This window comes from Rhineura floridana, chromosome 6, assembly GCF_030035675.1.
Source record: "Rhineura floridana isolate rRhiFlo1 chromosome 6, rRhiFlo1.hap2, whole genome shotgun sequence".
In the NCBI taxonomy this organism is placed as follows: Eukaryota; Metazoa; Chordata; class Lepidosauria; order Squamata; family Rhineuridae; genus Rhineura; species Rhineura floridana.
Genome location: NC_084485.1, coordinates 92,553,562 through 92,576,050, shown reverse-complemented (window position 1 = coordinate 92,576,050; position 22,489 = coordinate 92,553,562). Strand labels below are relative to the sequence as shown.

The window sequence follows — 22,489 nt, the reverse complement described above, 5'->3', positions numbered from 1 at the left end:
AGTTGCAAAAGAGCCAATACCAACTAGCAAAACCAGAGTTGCTTGTTTCATGTATATTTTATCCCTAAGTGAGTTATCATTGGTGGATTAAGTCCTTGTTCAGTAGTGACCTGTAAATCACTCAAAATAATCAGGAAATAGTGTGGCTGGTTGTCTCAAGATAAAAACTCTGAAATGTAGCCCTGTGATAGCTAAGTTGATAAAAATAAGCCCTCAGTCTCCCAAGGGCAACTGTTTTAACAAAGGCATGTGCCGCTAGCTACTGTACAACATTTGTGATGGCAGTTGGGTAATCAGCGATAGATTCATTTGGCTGGCTAGCTAATTCTCTTAATGCTATCCACAGAAAGCCCGTGCAGTATACTTTTCTGCTCCTGAATCGAGATTGTACTGAAGAAATGTTGCTATCTGCAGCAGGCGAAGCTTTGTACGCTAAAAAAGAAGCTCATCTCATATAAATAGTCAAGTTGTTGAAGGCCCCAAGTTACTGAATAATGCATTTCTCTTCAGTTAGCTTTGTGCCTTCCACAGATTGCTGCAACGTTTTGGGATGTTTCATCCATTTTTCAGATGCTGAATAGCTTAAGCTGGCCATTCACCCAAGGACTGAGAGAGAAAGAGAAGGAAATGGAGAAAATGTTTCACTGAAATATTCATAATTGTAACACAGAAATGATATGAAATATTTATACTTGTCAGCTATGTATAAGCAGGAGGGTTGAAGAACAGCCATCTGTGAGAAGGTGGACAGCTCTCACTTTTGAGGGCTGAATCTTTTTAGCTCCCTTTAGAAAGCCTCCTGCAATTTCCATATAAAATTATGGGGGAAATCATTAAATAGTATATGAATAAGGCAAATAACTAAGCTATCAAATTCATAGGTAGATCTCGATGCTCACAGACTGAAGGTGCATTGCTTGTGCCAGAAAAGGAATTTAAGTCTTGTTTAAAATATCCCATTGGGCTCCTTCATACATTAACATAAGCTCTTTCTATCCAATATTTGTCTTCCTTGCTACTGTTGTGCAACCCTCTTCCTACACTGTGGCAAGGGATGCCATGGAAACAACTTTGAATTTTCTTCTTCCTTCCGTGCCTTTCTGTTTTTAATAGATTGTTCAGAAGAAGCTACAGGTATATAAGAATGATGACTTCTCCAACATATGACATCTTGATGACCTGGAGGCAAAAAGTTTGATATAGGGCAGAAACAAGTCTTACGCTTACAGGCTTCCTCCTCTCTTTTCTTTCTACCCTTTCTTGCATGCCTGTGGTTTTGTTAAACCACAGTTTTCTGTGACATCAAGCTTGGAAACTGTGGTTTGATTGCTCCCTTCAGACAAGGATATCAAAGCATGATTTCAGTGTGGCTTGCTATCCTGGTGTGTAGAGAACACTCAAACTACAGGTTCTGAATTTGGATATCATGGGAAACTGTGGTTTAAGAAGCCAAAAAGTATTGAATTAAGGCACAGTAGAGAGAAGAGGAGCGAACACCACACAGCTTGTTCCTGGCCCAACAAACTATGGAAACCATGGTTTGTTGGGCAGGAATTGTGATATCTGAAGTGGGCCGCAGTGGCTTTTCCTCCCTAGAGAGTTATGCCCATGAAATAATACATTCCAACATAACGTGTTTGTTATGTAAAGTTCTAATTTTTCTCTTTAAAAGAACAACATTACAAGGTCTGTTAATGGAGGGATGTCAGGAATTTAAAATTACTGTTCCAAGGCCAGTTCTCATAAGTGTTCTAGAAGAATGAAAGCACAGGCTATGCATTAATTGTGACACAGAGTGAAAATGCTTTGACAGATGAACAAAAAGAGAGATGGGTAGATGAACAAAAAGAAAAGAAAAGGTTGCTATAGCGGGTGATATTTCTTGTTCGTATATAAGTATTTAATATTTTTAAATCTCTTTAAATGAGCTTAGTGGTAGAGCACTATATGTTATAAACATAGATAATCCTGGAGATCTAAAGCAGGCATGGGGAATCTTTGACCCTCCAGTCACTGATGGACTCCAACTCCCATCAGCCCCAGTCAGCATGGCCAGTGGTCGAGATGATGGAAGTTGTAGTCCTACAACATTTTGAGGGCCACAAGTTCCCCAGTCCTGATCTGAGGTGATGAGGGTGAGAGAGATCTTTGCTTGGAATACTGGAGAATGACTGCTGATCTAGATAGAAAGTTCTGGGATAGAAGAATTCAGAATGAAGCAACTCTTTCTGTCGGTCCAAGTATCCTTAAAGATATGCATATCGTTAAAAATATAAATAAGATACACTTGCCATTTGAAATATATGAACTATAAAGACCAGAATATTTCAACTATTAGTGTCTGGAGAAACAAAGTACTATATGATTGCTGAGTGTGTGATTCCTGTCCCCCTTCCTTGACATTCCTATAGGCAGACAGGCAGGAGATCAGCATGGATGGAACATGGGCAGCACAGGGCTTGCAGATCAGATGTGCTTAATGAGTACAGCAGCTCTCTGGAAATAACCCCATACAGCTGCATTCTTGAGAGTTCCCATTTGTGCTACAAACTTCGACATGCAACTTTGGATTAATTACACCAAATTCCTTCATATGATGCATTTTACTAGCTGACAACTGATGTAGTAAGCAGTTTGGGGGTGGGTTTATATATGTTGATAGAACAGTAGGACTATCTAATCAATAAGCCCTTCAGACATTTGCATTCCTTCATGATGTAAGTCAGTAAGGAACTACCCTGCATTTTCCATCCTTCTATGTTTTCATCCTATCTACTTATTGTGATTCCATATTTATGTCTTGTATTTACATTCACAGTGACTCTGTTGAGGAACTAAATATACTGTAGTTCCATTTCAATGTGCAAGTACTAAACAGATATTTCACCTATTGTGTTCAGTCCATGTTAATGGTTTCAAATGAACAGACTAAATGGGATGTTAATATGTGAACAGGCTCTTGTGAAAAAAGCAGAATATATTTGGTTCCGTGGCTGCTTGGATCCCAAGATGGCAATTTTAAAAATATTTGAATTGCTGCTTTTTTTCATTAAATTAGCTTAGTCCGATTGACTTTAATGAAGCTAAGGTGCTTTAAGTTGAAGTGGGCTGTGGTTGATAATTGATCCCACATCTGAAGCACAGAGATAAACTAGTAATTCCCCAGTTTACCATACACTAGAAGATAAACATGTAAAAGATGCAGTTTGGAAGAAAAATGTAAGAGATATTCAGAACAACATCTTGTGCTGCAACATAAGCTTCTGCTGCTGCTTTCTGCCCCATGTTGTTAGATCTAAAAGAGTCCCAATGGGAGAACTGTACAAGGTCCTCTTTTAGGATGTGTTAACCTGCAGCATAAAGTAGAAGCATAGGTGCACTCACAGGTCTGCTTTTCAACATACTTGCAAATACACCTTTGTAAGTTTGATACTTTTTTGGGGGGTGTTATATAAATATTAAGGATAAACAGGAAAAATTTAAAGCATTGAGCCAACATTACTGTTTGCCAAAACATGGTTCAGCACAGTGAATTTGAGTCCCTGTTGTGGGCTTGTCTTGAATGATGGATTGCACCATATCATGTTATTGTATCTTATGGTACCTGCTGTGTTGTTGCTTGTTTCCTCCTTGCAATACTCCTAGGGTATTGATAAGACATAATTTCTGTTCTTAGGGACAGGTTGTGAAATTGCCATGGAGATCGTGCCATGAGGCTCTTGGATCATATGAATTAGGGTCTGTGTCATACTGCTCTAGCTACTCAATGACAGTGATTTTCTGTCATTTAGGAGGAGGATGCAATTGCCCAAGGGGGAAAGCACTCAAATGAGTGCTTTGAGATAAGTTTATTCAAGGACTCTGCAATAGCTGTAAGCTTTGAAATTCAGCGTGGAATTTGCTACTTTGCGCCACTAAAACTTCAAATTTCTTTTTACTGACAAGTTTTTAAAATTATGAAATGGAAATGGACTGCCTTCAAGTCAATCCTGACTTATGGCGACCCTATGAATAGGGTTTTAATGGTAAGCAATATTCAGAGGTAGTTTACCATTGCCTTCCTCTGGGGCTGAGAGGCAGTGACTGGCCCAAGGTCACCCAGTGAGCTTCATGGCTGTGTGGGGATTTGAACCCTGCTCTCCCAGGTTGTAGTCCAACACCTTAACCACTACACCACACAGATATAAATAAACTTGCTAATCAAAAGAGTCCAAAATGGTTGCAGTTAGGAGAGAAGGGGATAGCCACATCGTAGGAGGAACCATTGTCAGCAAGGCCTACTCAAGGCCATGTGGAGAGTCACTGTGTGGGGTACTGTACTAGACTGGACCAGGGACATCTGGGTTCAAATCCATGCTCAGCCATGAAGTTCACTGAGTGGCCGTGGCCGGTCACTAGCCTCCAGGACAGGATTGCTGTGAGGATGAAAATGGGCAAGACCCCCATGCATGCCACACTGAGATCCAGTGTGGTGAATAATGTTGCCAATTCACAAGGAAGTAATTTTGCAGGCCCCACGCATTTCAAAACGTATTTATTTAAATATTTACAGGTCACCATTCTCTCTCTCAGCAGCTTATGTGATGATAATTGAAAAATATAACAGCAGTGAGAAAATGTAAAATATGAGATAATTTCTACAAAACACCCCCGAGTGCTAAATAAACCAATAATTTTTAAAAAAACATGACCCAGCCCAAAATAATAAAAACAGAATTTCTCCTATTGTTCCTTTACAAATAGAAGTTCAGAATAAAAAAAATAATTCACATATAGGACACCTAAAACAAACAAGGTCTTTAGGGCCTTTCTTAAGGACTAGAGTGTGGTAGCCTTCCAGAGGTCAAATGGCAAAGAATTCCAGAGCCATGAGGACACCATGGGAAACAGAACCAATTATTTTATTTTATTTATTTTTAAGTATTTGTGTCCCATCTTTCAAGGTTAATCCATCCATGGCCGCTCACAATATATTAAGAAGGATTCATTACAATAAAATTAACAATCTATTGGGAGAAAACACTAAAGCATAGAAAAGTATATCAAAAGGCACAAAAGTTCACAGTGTTTCTTTTTGTTCCCTTGTTTATTCAAGCTCTGGTGACCTGCAGTCCTGATGAGTTCCAGTGCGGCGATGGGACCTGTATCCACGGAGCCAAACAGTGCAATAAAGTGCATGACTGCCCTGACAACAGTGATGAAGCTGGTTGCATTAATGGTAGGTACAAGTGGTGCCCTGGGATAGGATAGGGTGCAGCAGAAACAGTTGCTTTTGGAAGAATCTTGGATGCAAAGGATGGCTTCCAGTCCACCTTTCACTATTCAGTTGCTCCTTACTGTGAATGTTTAGGCACTCCAGCAGTGAGGGTCCCTCAGGGAAATCCCCCCCCCAACTTTACCAGGCTTTGCTCTTATATGTTGTGGCTAAATACCCCATTGCCTAATTCCATCCCATTTCTTCTAAATGACATCTTCTTGCATCTTTATGACTTTTCTTCCTTTTCATGTGCCTAATCTAACTTCAGCTGCTTTCCCTCCCTTGCCTGACACAACAGAAGCGGCGTGCGAGAATCCCACCAAGTTTCAGTGTAAGAGTGGAGAGTGCATAGAGGAAATCAAGGTGTGCGATTCACACAGGGACTGCAGGGACTGGTCTGATGAGCCTCTAAAAGCATGTGGTACAGTACACTCCTCTTCTTATTTCTACCTCCTATTTTAACAATCCCCCACATTCTCTGTGTGCTTAGGGCTGTCAGAAAAGGAACATATGGCTGCTAGTGGTGCTCCTAACAAATATTTCTGCTCACCTTGTTATGTCTATTGCATGAAAGTGAAAGGAACTGGAACCTAATAGCCTGAATTGTAGGGTTAGCATAGTTCTAAGACCCTATTACACCAGGAAATAAATCCAGACTGATTGCAAAGAGGTTTGATCTCACACAGGATCACAATTTTCCCCATCTGCTGGCCTCCTGCTGATGCCATTTGGTGTTGTAGTTATTGTAAAATGTATGAGATCAATCATATTTCTTTTACAGTTAGTTGTTACTATAAATGGATGATATGAAGTCAACATACAGGCTCAGTTCAGATATTTACCCAGGTAGTGACAGCATTTCTGTGCCAGAGAAGCAGACACACAGACCCTCCTCTCCAGACGCAGATAATGTCTCACACAGCTCCATGCAGGGGCATAGTTTACACAAGCCCCGCTATCCTTTCCTATAAAGGTCACAGGAATCAGACATCCACATCAGTGGATACCTAAATGGGCATCCATGATATGCATGAAGTTAAGGGCAGGAGGCTCACCCACTCCTCCACCATGTGAGAGGTGCTGGCATCTGAGAAAGTGCCTCTGAATGAAAATGCATCATTAGTTAAATTTCCCATTACTGTATTTTTATTCCACCTGGCAGAGGTGTGCTTATAAGAAAAAGCATCCATGAAGAACTACAGCTGATACTTTCCATAAAAATGTGTCATGTAAGCTTATTATAAAACCACTAAGAGTGATGAGACATTGAGCAAATGTCATTAAGTGTGGGAATAATTCAGTTATCCATGACCTGGAGGTTTATTCAAAAATAGCAGAATCCTGATTACACCATTAAATAAATATATATTGATTGCATGATATGCACCAACAGAGTCATCTCTTTGGCATGTTCTTTTACTGATGTGTGGTCAGAATTCAGTATAACAAGTTCCTTTAGAGCAGAAAAGGTACAAGATCCCTTTCTAGGATGATCAAACAAAAATATTCTCATTGAGGTGCACATGGCTGAACTGCTAACATTGATGAATTATACAGCCACAAGGGTGGCTGTATACTATAGCCAGCATGAATTTTTCACATTCTGCAGTGTTAAATTGAAAATACCCTCCATGCCATCCTGATGCTTCCCATAAGCTCATTTTAAAACAAACCCTTACAAAACGTATAGACCTGAATTCAGAAACGCTTGCTTAACAACCTTCTAAATTTTCATGGTGATACACAAAACAGAGAGAATTGACAGTTCAAATTGTAAAAAGTGTGTGGGGGGGAGACCATATTTTGACTTTTTTCTGTCAGTGTTCTCATAATTTGTTGAAATTAATTAAACATCAGCCATGTTCCCAGAGTACCTGTAATCCTATTACTGACCTTGCCCATACTCTGTCCTACATCCTCTACAGTTTAAAAGTTAAAAAAAAATTCCTGGCCGATACTTAATTAATTTAAGAAATTTAGCCTTGGAGTCAATTATAAGCCCAGGCATGCTCATAAGAACCAACTGTCAGTGTTCTAAAAGCCAGACTCATAGCTGCTTGGCTTGGCTAATCAGGGGGCCACTCGCACACCAGACCTTGATTTCACTTTAGACAGTCATGGCTTCCCCCAAAGAATCCTGGAAAGTGTAGTTTGTGAAGGGTGCTGAGAGGAGACTCCTATTCCACTGACAGAGGTCCAGTAGCCAGAGTGGTTTAACAGTCAGTCACTCTGATTAAAGCTCTGTGAAGGGAACAGGGTATCTCCGAGCATCTCTCAGCACCCTTCACAAACTACAGGGATGATGGTAGTTGCAATCCCTTAGCATCACAGTTCCCCAATGAATTCCCTGAATTGAGATCAGTGCTGGACCAAATGAGAGCAGAAAGCTGAAGCTCAATCCCGCCAAGTTAGAGAAGGATTAGGAGTTGGCTGTACTATGTGTTCTGATCCAACAGTAAGGATCAGCTACACATTTAGGGAATATTTTTGGATCTGATTTTTGAATGTGATTCTGCCCCTCATGCCCAGATGGCAATGGTCACCCAAAGTACCTTTTACCAGGCTTAGTTGCCCTTTCTCCTGGAAGGTGGAGACCTTGCCGCTGTTATATGTGTCTGGACATCCATTCTCTATACTGGACTATTGTAATGCACTTTATATAGATCTGCTCTTAATGACCTTTCAGAAATGTGAGTTGGTCCAGAATTTAGCAGCATGATTACTAATAAATTACAAACTGCCAAAATCATAATGCTGTTACACAAATCTATGTCATGACTACACTTGAAATATTGTATAAAATTCTGGTCACTGCAGATGAAAAAGGATATTGTAAAACTTAGAAGGCGAAGAAAGGTTTTTAGTTTGGGGGGAAAGGCAGGCAAGTGAGGAGGGGAACATGACAAAGGTGTGTATAACTATGCATGTTGAAGAGAAAGTTGATATGGGGAGACATTTCCCCCTCTCTCACAATGCTAGACTCTCGGGTCATCCAGTGCAACTAGATTGGAAGATTCAGGACAGACAAAAGAAAGTACTTCTTTACACAGCACATAGTTAAACTGTGGAATTTGATAGCCACCAACTTGAACAGCTTTAAAAGGGGGTTTGACAAATTCGTGGAAGATAAGACTGTCAATGGCTGCTAGCCATGATGGCTATATATTACCTCCAGAATCGGAGGCTCTGAGTGTGCGTTGCTGAAGAACACAAGTGGGGAGAGTGCTGTTCCGCTTTTGTCCTGCATGTGGACTTCCCATAAGCATCTGATTGGCCACTGAGATAACAGGATGCTGAACTAGATGGGCCTTTGTACTGATCCAGTGGGCTCTTCTGTATTCTAACTGCTGTCCTTTTAGCAGATTCAGTGCAAGCTGTGCTGCGTAAACCTTGTCATTCTCCTCATTTCAATGAGATGGCTATAGAACTTGGCATACTGTGCTGTAAAGCCCCACTGTAAACGAGAATAACAATTAATATGGAAGATTTTCCTCCTGTTCCAACAACCTTCAATAGTGTTTCAGTATGCATATGGCCTAATTGGCTCATGGCCAGTGTAGGAAACAGTTGCAGGCAAGATAAATTCAAATAATGGATAGCAAGCGACATGCACCACCATAATATGGGCTATTCCAGTCTCTGTGAGCATGTTGCTGTTAATAACATTCTTAGCTGGGACTTTTCTGTTTGGATTTGTGAGCATGCTGCACCAAACTGTTGTAGAAACCTTTCCAGTGCCACGTTTTCTACTTGTTACATTTTCTTCCAAGGTTCAATCACTTACCCACTAAATAACTGCATTCAAGAGAGTAAGGTTAGTTGGTGGAGCTTGGGGGGAGAATACATCATCAGGTTTTTTCCTCATTTTTAGATCCAGGCTGGTCTCAACAAATCTTACCCCAGAATTCCAATATATAACTGTATAGCACATCTCACCCAAGGAGGAAAACATTGTTCCTCACTTTGTGTAGGTTAATTGAAACGGCAAGTGAAATGTTGTTTCAGGCATTGAAATGACCTCTTTCAACCCCCTCAGCAGTTTAGAGTTGCCAGGATAAAATTGTAGTGGATTTTCAATTTCAGCTCCTGCCAACGGGGGAACAAATGATCTGGACTTTTTTCCTACAAGTTGGCAGGGCTAGACAGGATTATTACTGGCAGGATGTCTTCAGTTGCATAGTTTTGTCGTTCCTCTCTTCTTTGTTTTATTTATTTATTTAACAAGATTTATATACCACTTGATTGTAATAAAACCTCAGAGTGGTTTTACAAAAATAAAATAAAACATTAAAATTATAACTAAACGACAGTTAGAAAAAGGTATTTAAAAACATTCAAAAACCAATTAAAATTAATGATAAGCTAGAAACAGATTAAAATACATGTAACGTCTACATGTCTGGATAGGTTTGCCTAAGCAAAAGTGTTTTAAGCAGGTGCTAGACAGGGTACAGCAAAGGTGCCTGCCTGATGTCAATAAACAGGGAGTTCCAAAGTGATAGGTGTTGCCACACTAAAAAATTGATTTCTTGCAACCATGGTGCGAATATTAAGTGGCACCTGTAACAGTGCCGCTTCTGCAGATCAAAGCAGTCGAGTGGTCATATATGGAGTAAGGTGGACCTGCAAGTAAACTGGTCCCGAGCAGTTGAGGGCTTTATATACTAATACTAACACCTTGAACTTGGCCTGGTAGCAAATTGGCAACCAGTGCAGATCTCTGAGCAGAGCTATAACACGCTGACCGGGTCTCACACCTGTCAGTAGCTATGCTGCAGCAGCCTGCACTAACTGCAACTTCTGGATCAAGCACAAGGGAAGCCCCACATAGAGTGCATTGTAGTAATCCAATCTTGAAGTCACCAATGCCTGAATCACTGTGGTTAAGCTCTCCCAGTCCAGGAATGGCCATAGCTGTTGTACCAATTGCAGCTGGTAAAAGACGCTTCTAGCCACTGATGCTACCTGGGCCTCCAGTGACAAAGCTGGACCCAGAAGCATCCCCAGTCTGCTTTAATGCTCCTTCAGGGAGAGTGCAACCCCATCTAAGGCGGGAAATTGACCAATTCCTCAGACACAGGAAACACTCGCCCATAGTGCCTCCATCTTGTCAAGATTCAAGCATAGCTTATCTTCCCTCATCTATCCCATCACTGCATCCAGGCACCAGTCCATGGTCTGCACGGCCTCTCCTAATTCAGATGTCATTGTGAAATAGAGCTGAGTGTCATCACCTTGCTCTAAAGGTGGCACCTCGCTCTAAAACTCCTAATGATTGGTCTTATTAGCTTCACATAGGTATTGAATAGTATTAGCGATAAAATAGTGCCCTGCAGTACTTCATAACTGCCAGGGGGATGAAAAGCACTCTTCCAGTGCTACTCTCTGGAACCACTGTAACACACTACCCTCAATTCCCATTCCATGGAGCTGGTCCAGGAGGATACCATAGCTAATTACTGTGGGCTGAGGATGTGGATAAGCTGTTTGAAGAAGAGCAGCCAACCCCTTGCCCCTTGCCCATCTTGACTTCTTAGAGCTGGCCATAGGGGGTTGGCTGGGTGGGTCCAGAGAATGCTTAATGCTTCCCTGGAGGGAGGTACCATTATCCTTGAAGGAGGTGGATGTGCAGCCCCTCCTTAAGAGGGCCTCCCTGGACCTAGAAGTGTTAAACAACTATCACCCAGTGGCAAATATCCCCTTTGGGGGCACAGTGCTCAAGAAGATGGTGGCGGTCTAACTTCAAGCATGCTTGGAGGAAACTGATTACTTGGATCCATTCCAGTCTGACTTCAGGCCTCGACATTGCACTGAAACTGCCTTGGTCATCCTGGTTGATGACATCTGATGGGAGAGAGATAGGGGGAGTGCAACACTGCTCATTCTCCTTGATCTCTTGGTGGCTTTTGATACTGTTGACCACAGTATCCTTTTGAAGCATCACAAGGAGGTGGGGGTTGGGGGCGCTGTGATTCGGTGGTTCCACTCATACCTCCAGTGCCACTTCTACAAAGTAGTTATGGGAAGCTACTGTTTGGTAACATGTCCTGTGGTGTTCTGCAGGGTTCCATCTTGAGCCCCATGCTATTTAATATCTAATCAGGAGATTCAGAGTAAGGTTTCATCAATATGCAGATGACAACCAACTTTATCTCTGTCCCATCTGAATCGGGAGAGGCGACTGAGGTGTTACACTGGTGCTTGAAGGCAGTGAGCGGCTGGATGTGGGCCAATAAATTGAGACTAAATCCTGAAAAGACAGATGAGTTGTGTGTCCAGAGTTCTCATGTCTGGGAGGTGGGTTTGCATTTCTCTTGAAGGAGCAGCTCCACAGGTCCTGGGTCCAATGCTGTCACTGGAGGCTCAGGTGGCCCCAGTGACTAGGAGTGCCTTTTTCCAGCTTCAGCTGGTTTCCCAGCTTTGGTCCCTTTTGGACAGAGGTGACTTGGCCACAGTACTCTGTGTAACCCCTGTTTTAAAACAGCTGCATTAGTTGCCAGTTCACTTCCAAGCCCAATTCAAGGTGCTCACACTACTGTATAAAGCCCTTAAACGACTTAGGTCCCAAATATCTGAAGGACTGCCTCCTTCCCTATAGACCTTCTCGGGTATTGAGATCAGCAGAGGGGACACTTTTTGTAGTTCCACCACCCTCAGAAACTCAGGGGTTGGCCTGCGAGAGGGCGTTCTCTGTGGTGGCGCCTAAGTTATGGAGCTCCCTCCCTACCAAGGTTCATCTAGCAACTTATTTATTTATTTATTATTTGATTTATATCCCGCCCTTCCTCCCAGCAGGAGCCCAGGGCAGAAACTTCATTATACAGTTTTTGGTGAATGCTGAAGACGCACCTCTTTACCCTGGCCTTTGATACCCGAGATGTACCTTTTTAGGACCCATCCTACTTTGTGATTTTAGGTAGTTTCTAATTGTTTTTAATGTTGTAACCTACCCTGGGACCTTTAAGTGAAGGGCAGATAATAATACATATGGAAATAAATATAATAATAATTAAATAATAATAATTATTAGTATTGAAAGCTGCAGAGACATCAAGAAGCAGGAGCAAGTTCGCACTCCCTTTGTCCTGTTCTCTGTAAAGGTCATCTTTCAGGGCGACCAAGGCTGATTCATTCCCATAGCCAGGCCTGAACCTAGATGTCATCCAAGAATGTGTGCAGCTGCCCCACCACTACTCTCTCCCACACCTTCCACAAGAAGGGGGCATTTGTAAGTGGTTGATGGTCCAGTCTGAGGTGTCCAGAGATGGTTTCTTTCTGAGTGGCCGCACCACCACCTCTTTCAAGGCAGCAGGGACCACCCCCTCAAGCAGTGAAGCATTAACCATGCTCTAGACCTTACTAGTGAGACTAGATTTAATAAGCCAGGAGGGACAGGGGTCAGAAGACATGTGGTCAGGCATATAGCTGCCAGCACCTTGTCCATATAAATTGACTGCATAAGCTGAAACCAATCCCACAACACATCACAGACTCTTGCATTAAGTACATCATCTGGAACTACAACAACTGCAGAATCAAGGTGTGTAGCCAGATGGTCACATCAGATCCTCAAATGCTCCAGAGGTCCCTTCCCCACAGTGAGAATCAGTAACCTCCAGATCATCTGAAATAACTCCACCAGCTAGCTACTAGAGGATGCAGTGTAAGCAGCAAAATGACCCTTCTTCACAGCCCACACTAACCAATGTTCAGTCAGCTTCAGAGCAAGACTTACCCCATCTGCACTCTAGTCTTCATGTATCTTTTCATAGCTTGGAGCTCCCCAGAATACTATGGAGCCACATGCACTCTACAGCTCCAGAGAGGATGCTAAGGAGCGATCTTGGCAATCGCCTGCTTCATCTTGCCATTCCATAGCAAGACTAGGGCTTCAACAGGATTGTCAGCTTGCTCTGCTAGAAGGTTTCTCAGAGTGTTCAGGAACACATCCGTTTTTGAGGACGGGCCATCTGAATGGCAAGACCACGCTTTTAGGAGGGAATTGCAGCTACCAATCCAAACTTTACCAGAGAATGGTCTGACCATAACAAGGGAATGCACTGCACCCCACTATCTTCAGACCATCTCTCATATCACTTGGGAACCCCTAATGAAAAGCAGTTTAGAAAGTCTGTTAAATAAAAAAAAGATCTGGAGAGCTACAGGTTTCCCATCCCTGGGAATCAGTGATCAGTGGATGTTTTTTGCCAAATTGCTCATTGTTTGCAAGATCCATCCTGCTGCTTTGTCTTATGGAGTAAAAACAAACAATAAAAATAATGTGGCATAAGAGGCCAAGGAGGTACAGGTTAAGCTAAAGTTCAATTAATATGTCTTCTATTCAAATTGCTGCTCTGGGAAAAAAGAGAGAGATTTGGTAGCTGTTTCTGTTTCGGTACAGCTATGCTGAGGGATTACCTTCAATGCTACTTGGCAATATTTGGTCCTTAGACCTTATCTGAAATGACAAAACCATGCAGTTTTAGGGCTGAATCCTTTGTCTAGTCTAAATAATTCATACTTCTCTTCTAGGCGTGAATGAATGTGCACTCAACAATGGTGGTTGCTCCCACATATGCAAAGACTTGAAGATTGGCTATGAATGCGAGTGTCCTTCTGGGTACAAGCTTCTGGACAAGAAAACATGTGGAGGTAATTTACATGGAAACAGCAACCCTTTGTGTTTCTTTGTAGAGGTGCACATAATTATAGCTGCTCCAGGCTCACTCCATGTCCTGATGGGATTAACTACATGTTGTTGATGATTTTCAAACTTCCTTTCCAGACATTGATGAATGTGAGAATCCTGATGCTTGTAGCCAGATCTGCATCAATTACAAGGGGGACTATAAATGTGAATGCTATGAGGGCTATGAGATGGACACCCTATCCAAAAACTGCAAAGCAGTAGGTAAGCAGATGCTCAAATACAGTTTGCATGACCATTAGAAAGCCAGATGAGTTTGAGGACCACAAGAATAATTTACAAGTAACCTTATTAAAATAATTGCTAGGAAGTTAAACCTTATAGTTGGCTCAGTCTCCTGCAAAGAGCTTGTTCTCAGTTCTAGAATCTAGAAGATGCACGCAGCTCAGTCTGGCTGAACTCACATGCTACTTTTCTGGAGAAACAGGAACTGCTTTTCTATGTACATACAAAAGAAAACATAATTGTTAACACCTGAATAGCTGAATCACCATTTCCTTTCTCTGTCTTTTACTATGGGTGTATCTGAAGAAAGCTTTTATGTTGCTTTTAGCATCCCTCACTAACCTCAGGTCCTTCTCAGCTTTAACCTTCCTGACACCACTTCTGCAATTCTGTGCTACCTGTATGCCTTTGTGGCCTGGCCTTCCTTCTCCTTCCTGTATGTGTGCTTTTTTGTTTTAAGGTCATCTCTAAGCTTTTTGTGAAGCCACACTGGTGTCTTCTGGTGTCTTCCACCTTTTTTCCGTGTTGGAATTGTTTGTAGTTGTGCCTTGCAGATTTCCTTTTTTAGAAACTCCCACCCATCTTGGATTCCTTTTCTCATTGGGGTCACTTGCCATGGGATCTTACTTATTATTGTTCTAAGTTTATTAAAATCAGCTTTCCTTAAGTCCAGTGTATGCATATGGCTACACTCAGCTTTTGCTTCCTTTAAGATCAAGAATTCAACATGGTCACTTTTCCCCAGAGTTCCTGTAATTGCCACTGTATCCACTACGTTATCTCTATTGGTTAGAATCAAGTCTAGGAGCTCTGATCCTCTAGTTCGTTCCTCCACTTTCTCTAGGAAAAAGTTATTAGGAACACAAGGCAGGAATTTCTTGGAGGGGACATGTTTGGCAGAATTTATCTGCCAACAGATATTGGGATAATTGAAGTCCCCCATTACTACTACATCATGCCTCCTTAAAACATTGGCAATTTGCTTCTCAAAAATTTCATCCTCGTCTTCTCCTTGATTGGGTGATCAGCAGTAGACTTCAAGCACCATGTTCCTTTTATTCCTTGCCCCATTTATTTTAATCCAAATGCTCTCAATGGGGCTACCAAGCTCATCCTCCTGTATTTCTGTGCAGGGATATATATTTTTAACATATAGTGCAACTCCGCCTCCCTTTCTATTCCTTCTGTTCTTTTTGAAAAAGTTATATCCTTCACTTGCTTTAGTCAAGTCATGGGAGTCATCCCACCAAGTTTCAGTTTTACCTATCAAGTTGTATTTACTCTCCTTTATTAAGAGTTCAAGTTCATCCTGTTTGTTTCCCATACTCTGGGCATAAGTATATAGACATCAAAGACCATATGATTTATGATCTGGCTTCCTTCCTACATTTTTATGAAGACCATTATTGAGGCCTCATTAGAGCTGTTCTCTTAGTTCCTGTTTCTGTGCATAAGCCTCTGTCAATTGTTACCTCTAAATTTTCATCTCCCTCCCCCTTAGGATTCAATTTAATGTCCTCCTGATGTTCTCCATACTGTGGCCAAACACATTCTTCCCAGTCTGATGTGCAACCCATCTGACTTGCCAGCAGTCCATTTTCCAGGAAGTGTAGCCCATGGTCCCAGAATCCAAATCTCTCACATTGGCACCACCTTTGTAGCCACTCATTCACCTGGAGTATTTTCTTTCCCTTTCTGCTCCTCTTCTAGATATTGGAAGAATGGATAAGAAAACTATCCCGGCCCCAAAGTCCTTGAGTTTCCTTCCCAGGGCTTCAAAGTCTGACATGATTTCTTTGTAACTTTGCTTGGCAGTATCATTAGTTCCCACAGGGATGAGAAGAAAGGGATATCTGTCAGTGGGCGTTAGGAGTTTTGGCAACCCTTCAGTCATCTCTCTAATCAGTCCTCCAGGGAGACAGCATACCCAGAGAGTCCATGGGTCTTCTCAAGATACTTCAGTTTCAATCCCATGCAGTAGGGAGTCTCCCATGACTACTGCTCTTCCTACTACTGTTTTTCTCCTTTTCCTGTTGTAGAGCATAGTTTCATTGCCTCTGTTTGACTGAGCTTCAGCCTCTCGCTCATTGTCCCATGGGGTCTCCTGTAATTCTTTCTCTGCAGGCTTGTACAATGGAACTTCCCCCCTTCTCCCTCCATGTGCCCCGTAAATCTGTTCCAGGGGTTCCCTCAACACTCTGGGGGAGATTTGGGAAGGGCATGGGGTGCGTGCAGGGGGAGGTGAGGTGGCAAAGTTCTGTTGCACAAGCGAAAATCCTTGTGCTGACAGGAGGGATGCTCAAAATTCAGAAATGAATTCTTACAATATTAGGCTTTCTTTGGTGTGGTGCCATTTTAGCAAACTGTGGAGATGTACACACACACACACACCTCATCTAGATAGAAAGAAAATCTCCCTATGACTTCTTCAATAATTGGACAGAATAACAATTGTTTGAGGCATTCTCTTCATAGATTTTTCATGGTCATGGGAAAAAAACTAATTGTGAAATGATGTCTGCATTAGAACAAACCATGGCGTATCATAAAAGAGCAAGTCTAGCTTTCCCTTCCCTATCCCCACCCCCAGCTCATGTATTCTTCTCCCTCTCCTCCACTGCAGCTGCAAGGAGGAGTTTGGACGCTTTCTCCTCCATTTTCAATTAACATCATGATGCTGTGTTGTCAGAACCATAAACTGTAGTTAACCTTAACTATGCTTTGTTGAAACAAGCCAGTTTCATGAACCATGGTTTAAAATTGGCATTTCAAATTAAACCATAGTTAAGGTTATCCATAGTGTGTCAGGTTTGGATGATGACACAATAAGTTGTGGTAAATGGAAAACAAAAGCTTCTGAATACCACCTACAACTACACCAGAGAATGGGAAGGAACCCCGGGGGGAGGCTGTGCTCATTCCTGTCATGCAGAACCATGGTTTATCATGATGCCCAAATGCAGCCAATATTGAAAGTTTTCTATGGCCATGTACCTGGATTTTTTTTTAATAGACAGATTTCACTGCAGGAGAGACTCATGTGGTGTTCTGAATGTAATATTCCTATCCCATTCCCCCAATGTGCAGATGTGTGAGTAACTCTTCCATCTGCCAAGCTGAAAGGAAGTAATGTGTGAATTGTTACTCAGTTACAGCAAATGTGACTTGCTACTGCTGGTAAGAACAGCAGCTACTTCAGATCCTTCCTGTTCTTCTAGCCAGTTTCAGAGGTTCTATTTTCCTCCCAATTCAGACATGCATTTATAATAAAGCAACAGAAATGAGATCTAGCTCCATGCCTGAAAGCTGTGCTATTTTTAAGCTGCTTTAAACATTAAAGTGACTTGTTGGATTCTGTTCCATCCAGGGAAAAGCCCGTACCTGGTTTTCACAAATCGTCATGAAGTACGCAAGATTGACTTGGTGAAAAGGGACTACTCTCGCATCATCCCCATGCTGAAGAATGTGGTTGCTTTGGATGTAGAGGTGGCAACGAACAGGATATACTGGTGTGATTTATTCTACAGGAAAATATACAGGTGAGGAGATGTCATGTGGGGCTACCCAAATGACCACATCTTATGTCAACCTAACTGCAGGTCTGTCAGAATCCAGTTTTCTGCCTTTTCTATGTGGCATCAGCATTGCACCTGTTGAAAGTGTGCATCTATGTGCCTTTGGGGTGCAACGTCCAGATACATGTGCTGAGACTGCTTCTAATTACACAGCGAAAGAGCATTTATTTTGTGCAGCAAAGCTGACCGTCTCTCTTGTGCTCTGAGATCTGAATTGCTATTGCCCCCTGCTGCACCATTAGTATTTTCTTATGCTGGTTTCCAGCTAACAAACATAGGCAGGTTTATTGTAAGATACAGACTAAGAGAGATGATTTGAGAGATGAACAGGCCAGATTCCAGAACAGGGGAAGGTTTGTTAAGCTATGGCCAGTTAATAACACTGAAGCAGCTAGCTATGAATACAAAGAGAGTTGTGGAGCCCTATAAAGAAGAAAGCAGAAAGATGGAGGAAGGGTGGCTTCCTGTATAAGCTGTGAGACTTGCAAAATGTATAGTGAAGGACAGAGATAAAATCTGCCTGTTAATACCTGCAGAATTATTTAACGTGGCACCTCTAGAGCCTACTGGCAGCAAATATCTATCTGTGCTTCTATTATTGTCAAGCATTTGTTTCCCCATTACCACCAGTTGACTGATTTATATCTGAATAAGCTTCTTTTGAGGCGGGAGCCCGTCTCAAAAGCAGGCACAAGCGAAGTCACCCTTCCCGGAAGTCCAAATTACCACCAGTTGTGGCAGTTTTGCCTGGAGCTTTAGAGCTGTACTATGTTATGGTTATTGTTTTTTATCTTCACCACCAATTTGAAGCCCATGGTATGGGCCTCTGATTTTTGTTACCTTCACATTCAACAAATAAGCTACCCTTCCATTCTTCTTCATGGAACCGGAAAGGGGGGGGGGAGAAAAGGTGGTTTCCATGCCACAAGTTGTGTTTTTCCAGAAAACAGCAACCGTATATTGCTGCTGCTGCTGTTGCTGCTCCAACAACCAAGCAGGAAGGGAGCTAAACCATTCCTCTCTTCCCTCTCCCCCTCCCCATTGCCCAGCTCTGTCTCTGTAGAAAAGAAGGGTTTGGTTTCCTTCTCCCATTGGAATTCTGCAGGAGTCACAAGCAGCAAGGCTGCACTCATGTTCTCCACAAATGCAAACGTTTTGCAGGATAGAAGCCACCTCTCCTTTCTTCTGTGTTCTCTGTCAAAGAAAGGAGAGAGTTTTGTCTGCATCAGAAGTTGAACTTTTGCAAAAAGTGCCAGCTCTGCCTTGTTGCTGCCTCCAGCAAAAAAAAAAAAAGGAGGGGGGAGAGAATGGGGGGAAATGACCACTTCTTTTCCCCATGGTGGGTAGGAAGAATATAGAAGGAGTGGCTTCTCTCTCCCCCCCCATCTGTGTGTTTGCTAGAGAGAACAATGAGGCATGGCTGGCACTTTTCTGCAAAAGCCAGAACTCAGAGCAAGACTACCTTTAGTTTCCTCCTTGTTCTTAAGAAACAGCTTCCCCTCTGCAAGCTGAGGTTTGGGGAAAACACCAGAAACAGCATCTCTCTGTGCCCTGCTGCTAAACAGTCTTTCCCTGCCAACTCAGCTGTTTCTCAAGAATGGAAGAGCTAACTAGTAAGAATGACTCTTAATGTTGAGAGATGCCCCCTATCCAGGAACATTCAAATAAATCAAATTTGCTTAATTTCCTTGTTGAATATGGCTTTCCTTGTTGCAGAATTTAGAACTGGGCTCTGTGTGGGTATGGAATTGTCCTATCATGATATTAAAGCAGCAGTTCCATGCCTTGTTTACAATTCACTTGGTTTCCTTTTCATCTGCATAAGAGCTGCCTTTGCTCCACCAGCCTCACTTTGCTCCTTGCATAAATACAGTGATAATTTTGGTCTCTTCTCTGCAGCGCCTACATAGACAAAGCCAGTGACACAGCGGAGCAAATGGTCCTAATTGACAGCCACCTGAACTCGCCTGAAGGTCTGGCAATGGATTGGGTTCACAAGAACATCTACTGGACGGATTCAGGAAACAAGACCATTTCTGTGGCCACAGCTGATGGGAGTAAGAGGAGGACACTTTTCAGTACTAACTTAAGCGAGCCCAGAGCCATTGCAGTGGATCCGACACGGGGGTAGGTGTGGAAGAGGGAACGCTCCTGTCATATATTACTGAACATATTGCTTCCTCTGCTTTGGTCTTTCTAGCTCCCAGACTGTACCATGTAATGCAATCAGTTTATTGTCTAGGGCACTTGGCTAAGATAATCAGTACATTTCAACATACAAAAGTCTGATTGCTAGGCAGACTGATTTGAAAATTACAATACCAGTAAGATGCAAGACTGCTTCATGATTAACCAAGGGATTGGCGTTTGTGGAGTGTTCGGGATGTTAGAATGTGAGGGATCCTTTCTCAGTACAGGAAATTGGATCAGATGTCCTTTTGTATTCTTCCCATCTTTATATTTCTTTTGAGAACTCAGATTGGCCCATTCTGGTCTGATGCTGTTTTATGAATTTATAAACTCTAGCTCCTATTCTGCTAAAATGATATGAAGAATGGTATACATGTGCATTTGTTCCTCAGTACATTCATACCAAATCAATCTTATAGTCAGAGGATCATCACACAGCTGCAGCATTAGATTTTGGTGTTAGGCAGCCATTGTTTGATTTCCTGCTTCATGATTAACCTAGAGTTCATGAGAACTACCACATGGATGTAGGACTGTTCTCACGCAAATGATTAATACTCCTTACAGACTTGAATCATCTGAAATAGTTTAAGCTTGTTTAAAGAAGAAGCAGTCTACTGCAACTGAAATTTAGCACTACATCTTTAAAGACAGCTCAGTTCAAGCAAACTTTGTCATGGCATGAGGCCTTCTCCCATCTGCTTTATCTGTCCTTCTATTCCAGATTCATGTATTGGTCCGACTGGGGTGACATAGCAAAAATTGAGAAATCTGGCTTGAATGGTATGGATCGGCAAGTGCTTGTGACAGACAACATTGAATGGCCCAATGGCATCACACTAGGTAAGACTGCAATTCTAACCCCACTTACCCAAGACTAAGCTCTGTTGAATTCATTAGGACTTCCTTCTGAGTAGACCCAGTTAGGATTTCTCTGTAAGTTGCAAACATGGCTCCAGGTCATTAAGAATTACCAACGTTCCTGGAATTAGGAACATAGGAAACTTTCTTGTGCTGAGCCAGATCATTGGTCCTGCTAGCTTAGTATTATCTACGCTGACTTGACAGCAGATTTCAGACAGGCGTCTTTCTTAGGCCCACCTGGAGATGCCAAGGATTAAACCTGGGATCTTTTGCATTCAGAGTAAATGCCCTACCATTGAACAACAGCCCTTCCCACAGACTCCTGGTATCTTTCATTTTGAAAGCTAACCAAGCAAGGGGAAAAATAATTATACAAGTCTCAGGTACGTTTTTACCACTCATATATAGATACATGGACACTCAGTTCAATCTAATCCAAATGATTGCTTATCCTGAGTTTCTCCAGCTGATTCAGCCATTTCTGCTCCCTGCGAAGCCTCCTTCAAAACCTTTCTGTAAGGCCAAATTAGACTATACAGTTTTTTAAAAAGATGACGAAAGCATGATCAAATTCTGCGCTCGGGAGGGAGGAGGCAGCCAACACTCCTCCCTTCCTGCCATTTTTCCTCTCAAAATCACCTCTCATCTGTTTTCCCACTTACAGAGGAATTGACACAGACCCCTCTCCCATTTTTATGTCTATGTAAGGAGAAAAACAAATTGGGGAAGGATAGGGAAGGAAAAGTGTTGTGTCACCATTGCTTTTCCTCCTGCTGCTGAAACTGGCAGCCTCCCACAGCTAGTGTTCAGTTTTTTAAAAAAATATGCAGGAGACTGTTCACACACCTCCTGTGTATTGTCTAGCTTGTTCCTTATCTGAATTGCATACAAGATGCTTGTGGAACAAGGTCAGCAAGTAAATAAGGTGGTAAACCAGTTAGCACACACATTTTAGTCCTGTCAAATCAACCATGTAGGTAATTGATGCCATAGTGAGACTAAACTTTAGATGTGATAACAGAAGTGCCAGTGGTTATGTTGTTATTAATACAGATGAAGAGAGTTCAGACAGTAGATCTATGGACTTGCTTGGATCCTCTTTTTGGGTCTTGCTCCATGATCCAAAAGTGCAGAGAAAAGTCACCCCAGAAAGATGAAGTCAATAAAGCACAGGAAAGCCTGACTCCAACATTGCTCCTGTAATAGTTTAGATCGAGCAGACTATGCAGGCCTGATTTATTCTTGTAAGAAGCATAGATGGACAGAGAATCAGCATGGGTCCAAACACCAACACTCTATGGCTATGGTGGGGGACCTTTGGCCTGTGGGGCTAATTGGGCCCATGAGGCCATTTTAGGCAAACCATGCTCACCTAACATCATATGACATCTGGTGTGAAGATCTGTAATCTCTGATCTAAGCGCTATGGATAGTATCCAACACTAGTCCTACTCATAGTAGACCTATTGAAGTTAAAGGACATGGCTAACGTAGGTTCATTAATTTCAGTGGGTCTACCTTAAGTAGGACTTAACTTAACTGAATACAATCCTAAATGCTAAGACTGGAGATAAAGGATCTCTTAACTTCAATCTTAATGCGAAGCACGATAATGCAAAAATTGGAGATAAGCCTCTGTCTGCTGTCTTTTACCATCAAAGAGCAATTAGC

At 42.2% G+C, this 22,489-nt stretch overlaps 1 protein-coding gene across 5 annotated transcripts in view; it reads left to right on the top strand.

The window, feature by feature from the left end:
* The window catches only part of LRP8 (LDL receptor related protein 8), a 312,964-nt gene that overhangs the window by 276,873 nt on the left and 13,602 nt on the right, over positions 1-22,489 (top strand). For 3 of the 5 annotated variants that reach the window (XM_061633020.1, XM_061633017.1, XM_061633021.1), the window contains 7 exons: positions 5,096-5,218; positions 5,556-5,678; positions 13,790-13,909; positions 14,043-14,168; positions 17,557-17,728; positions 19,664-19,891; positions 20,679-20,797. In XM_061633020.1, the coding sequence (XP_061489004.1) occupies positions 5,096-5,218; positions 5,556-5,678; positions 13,790-13,909; positions 14,043-14,168; positions 17,557-17,728; positions 19,664-19,891; positions 20,679-20,797 (1,011 nt within the window). The remainder of the gene's footprint in view (positions 1-5,095; positions 5,219-5,555; positions 5,679-13,789; positions 13,910-14,042; positions 14,169-17,556; positions 17,729-19,663; positions 19,892-20,678; positions 20,798-22,489) is intronic. The other 2 variants (XM_061633018.1, XM_061633022.1) reach the window with 1 other exon arrangement.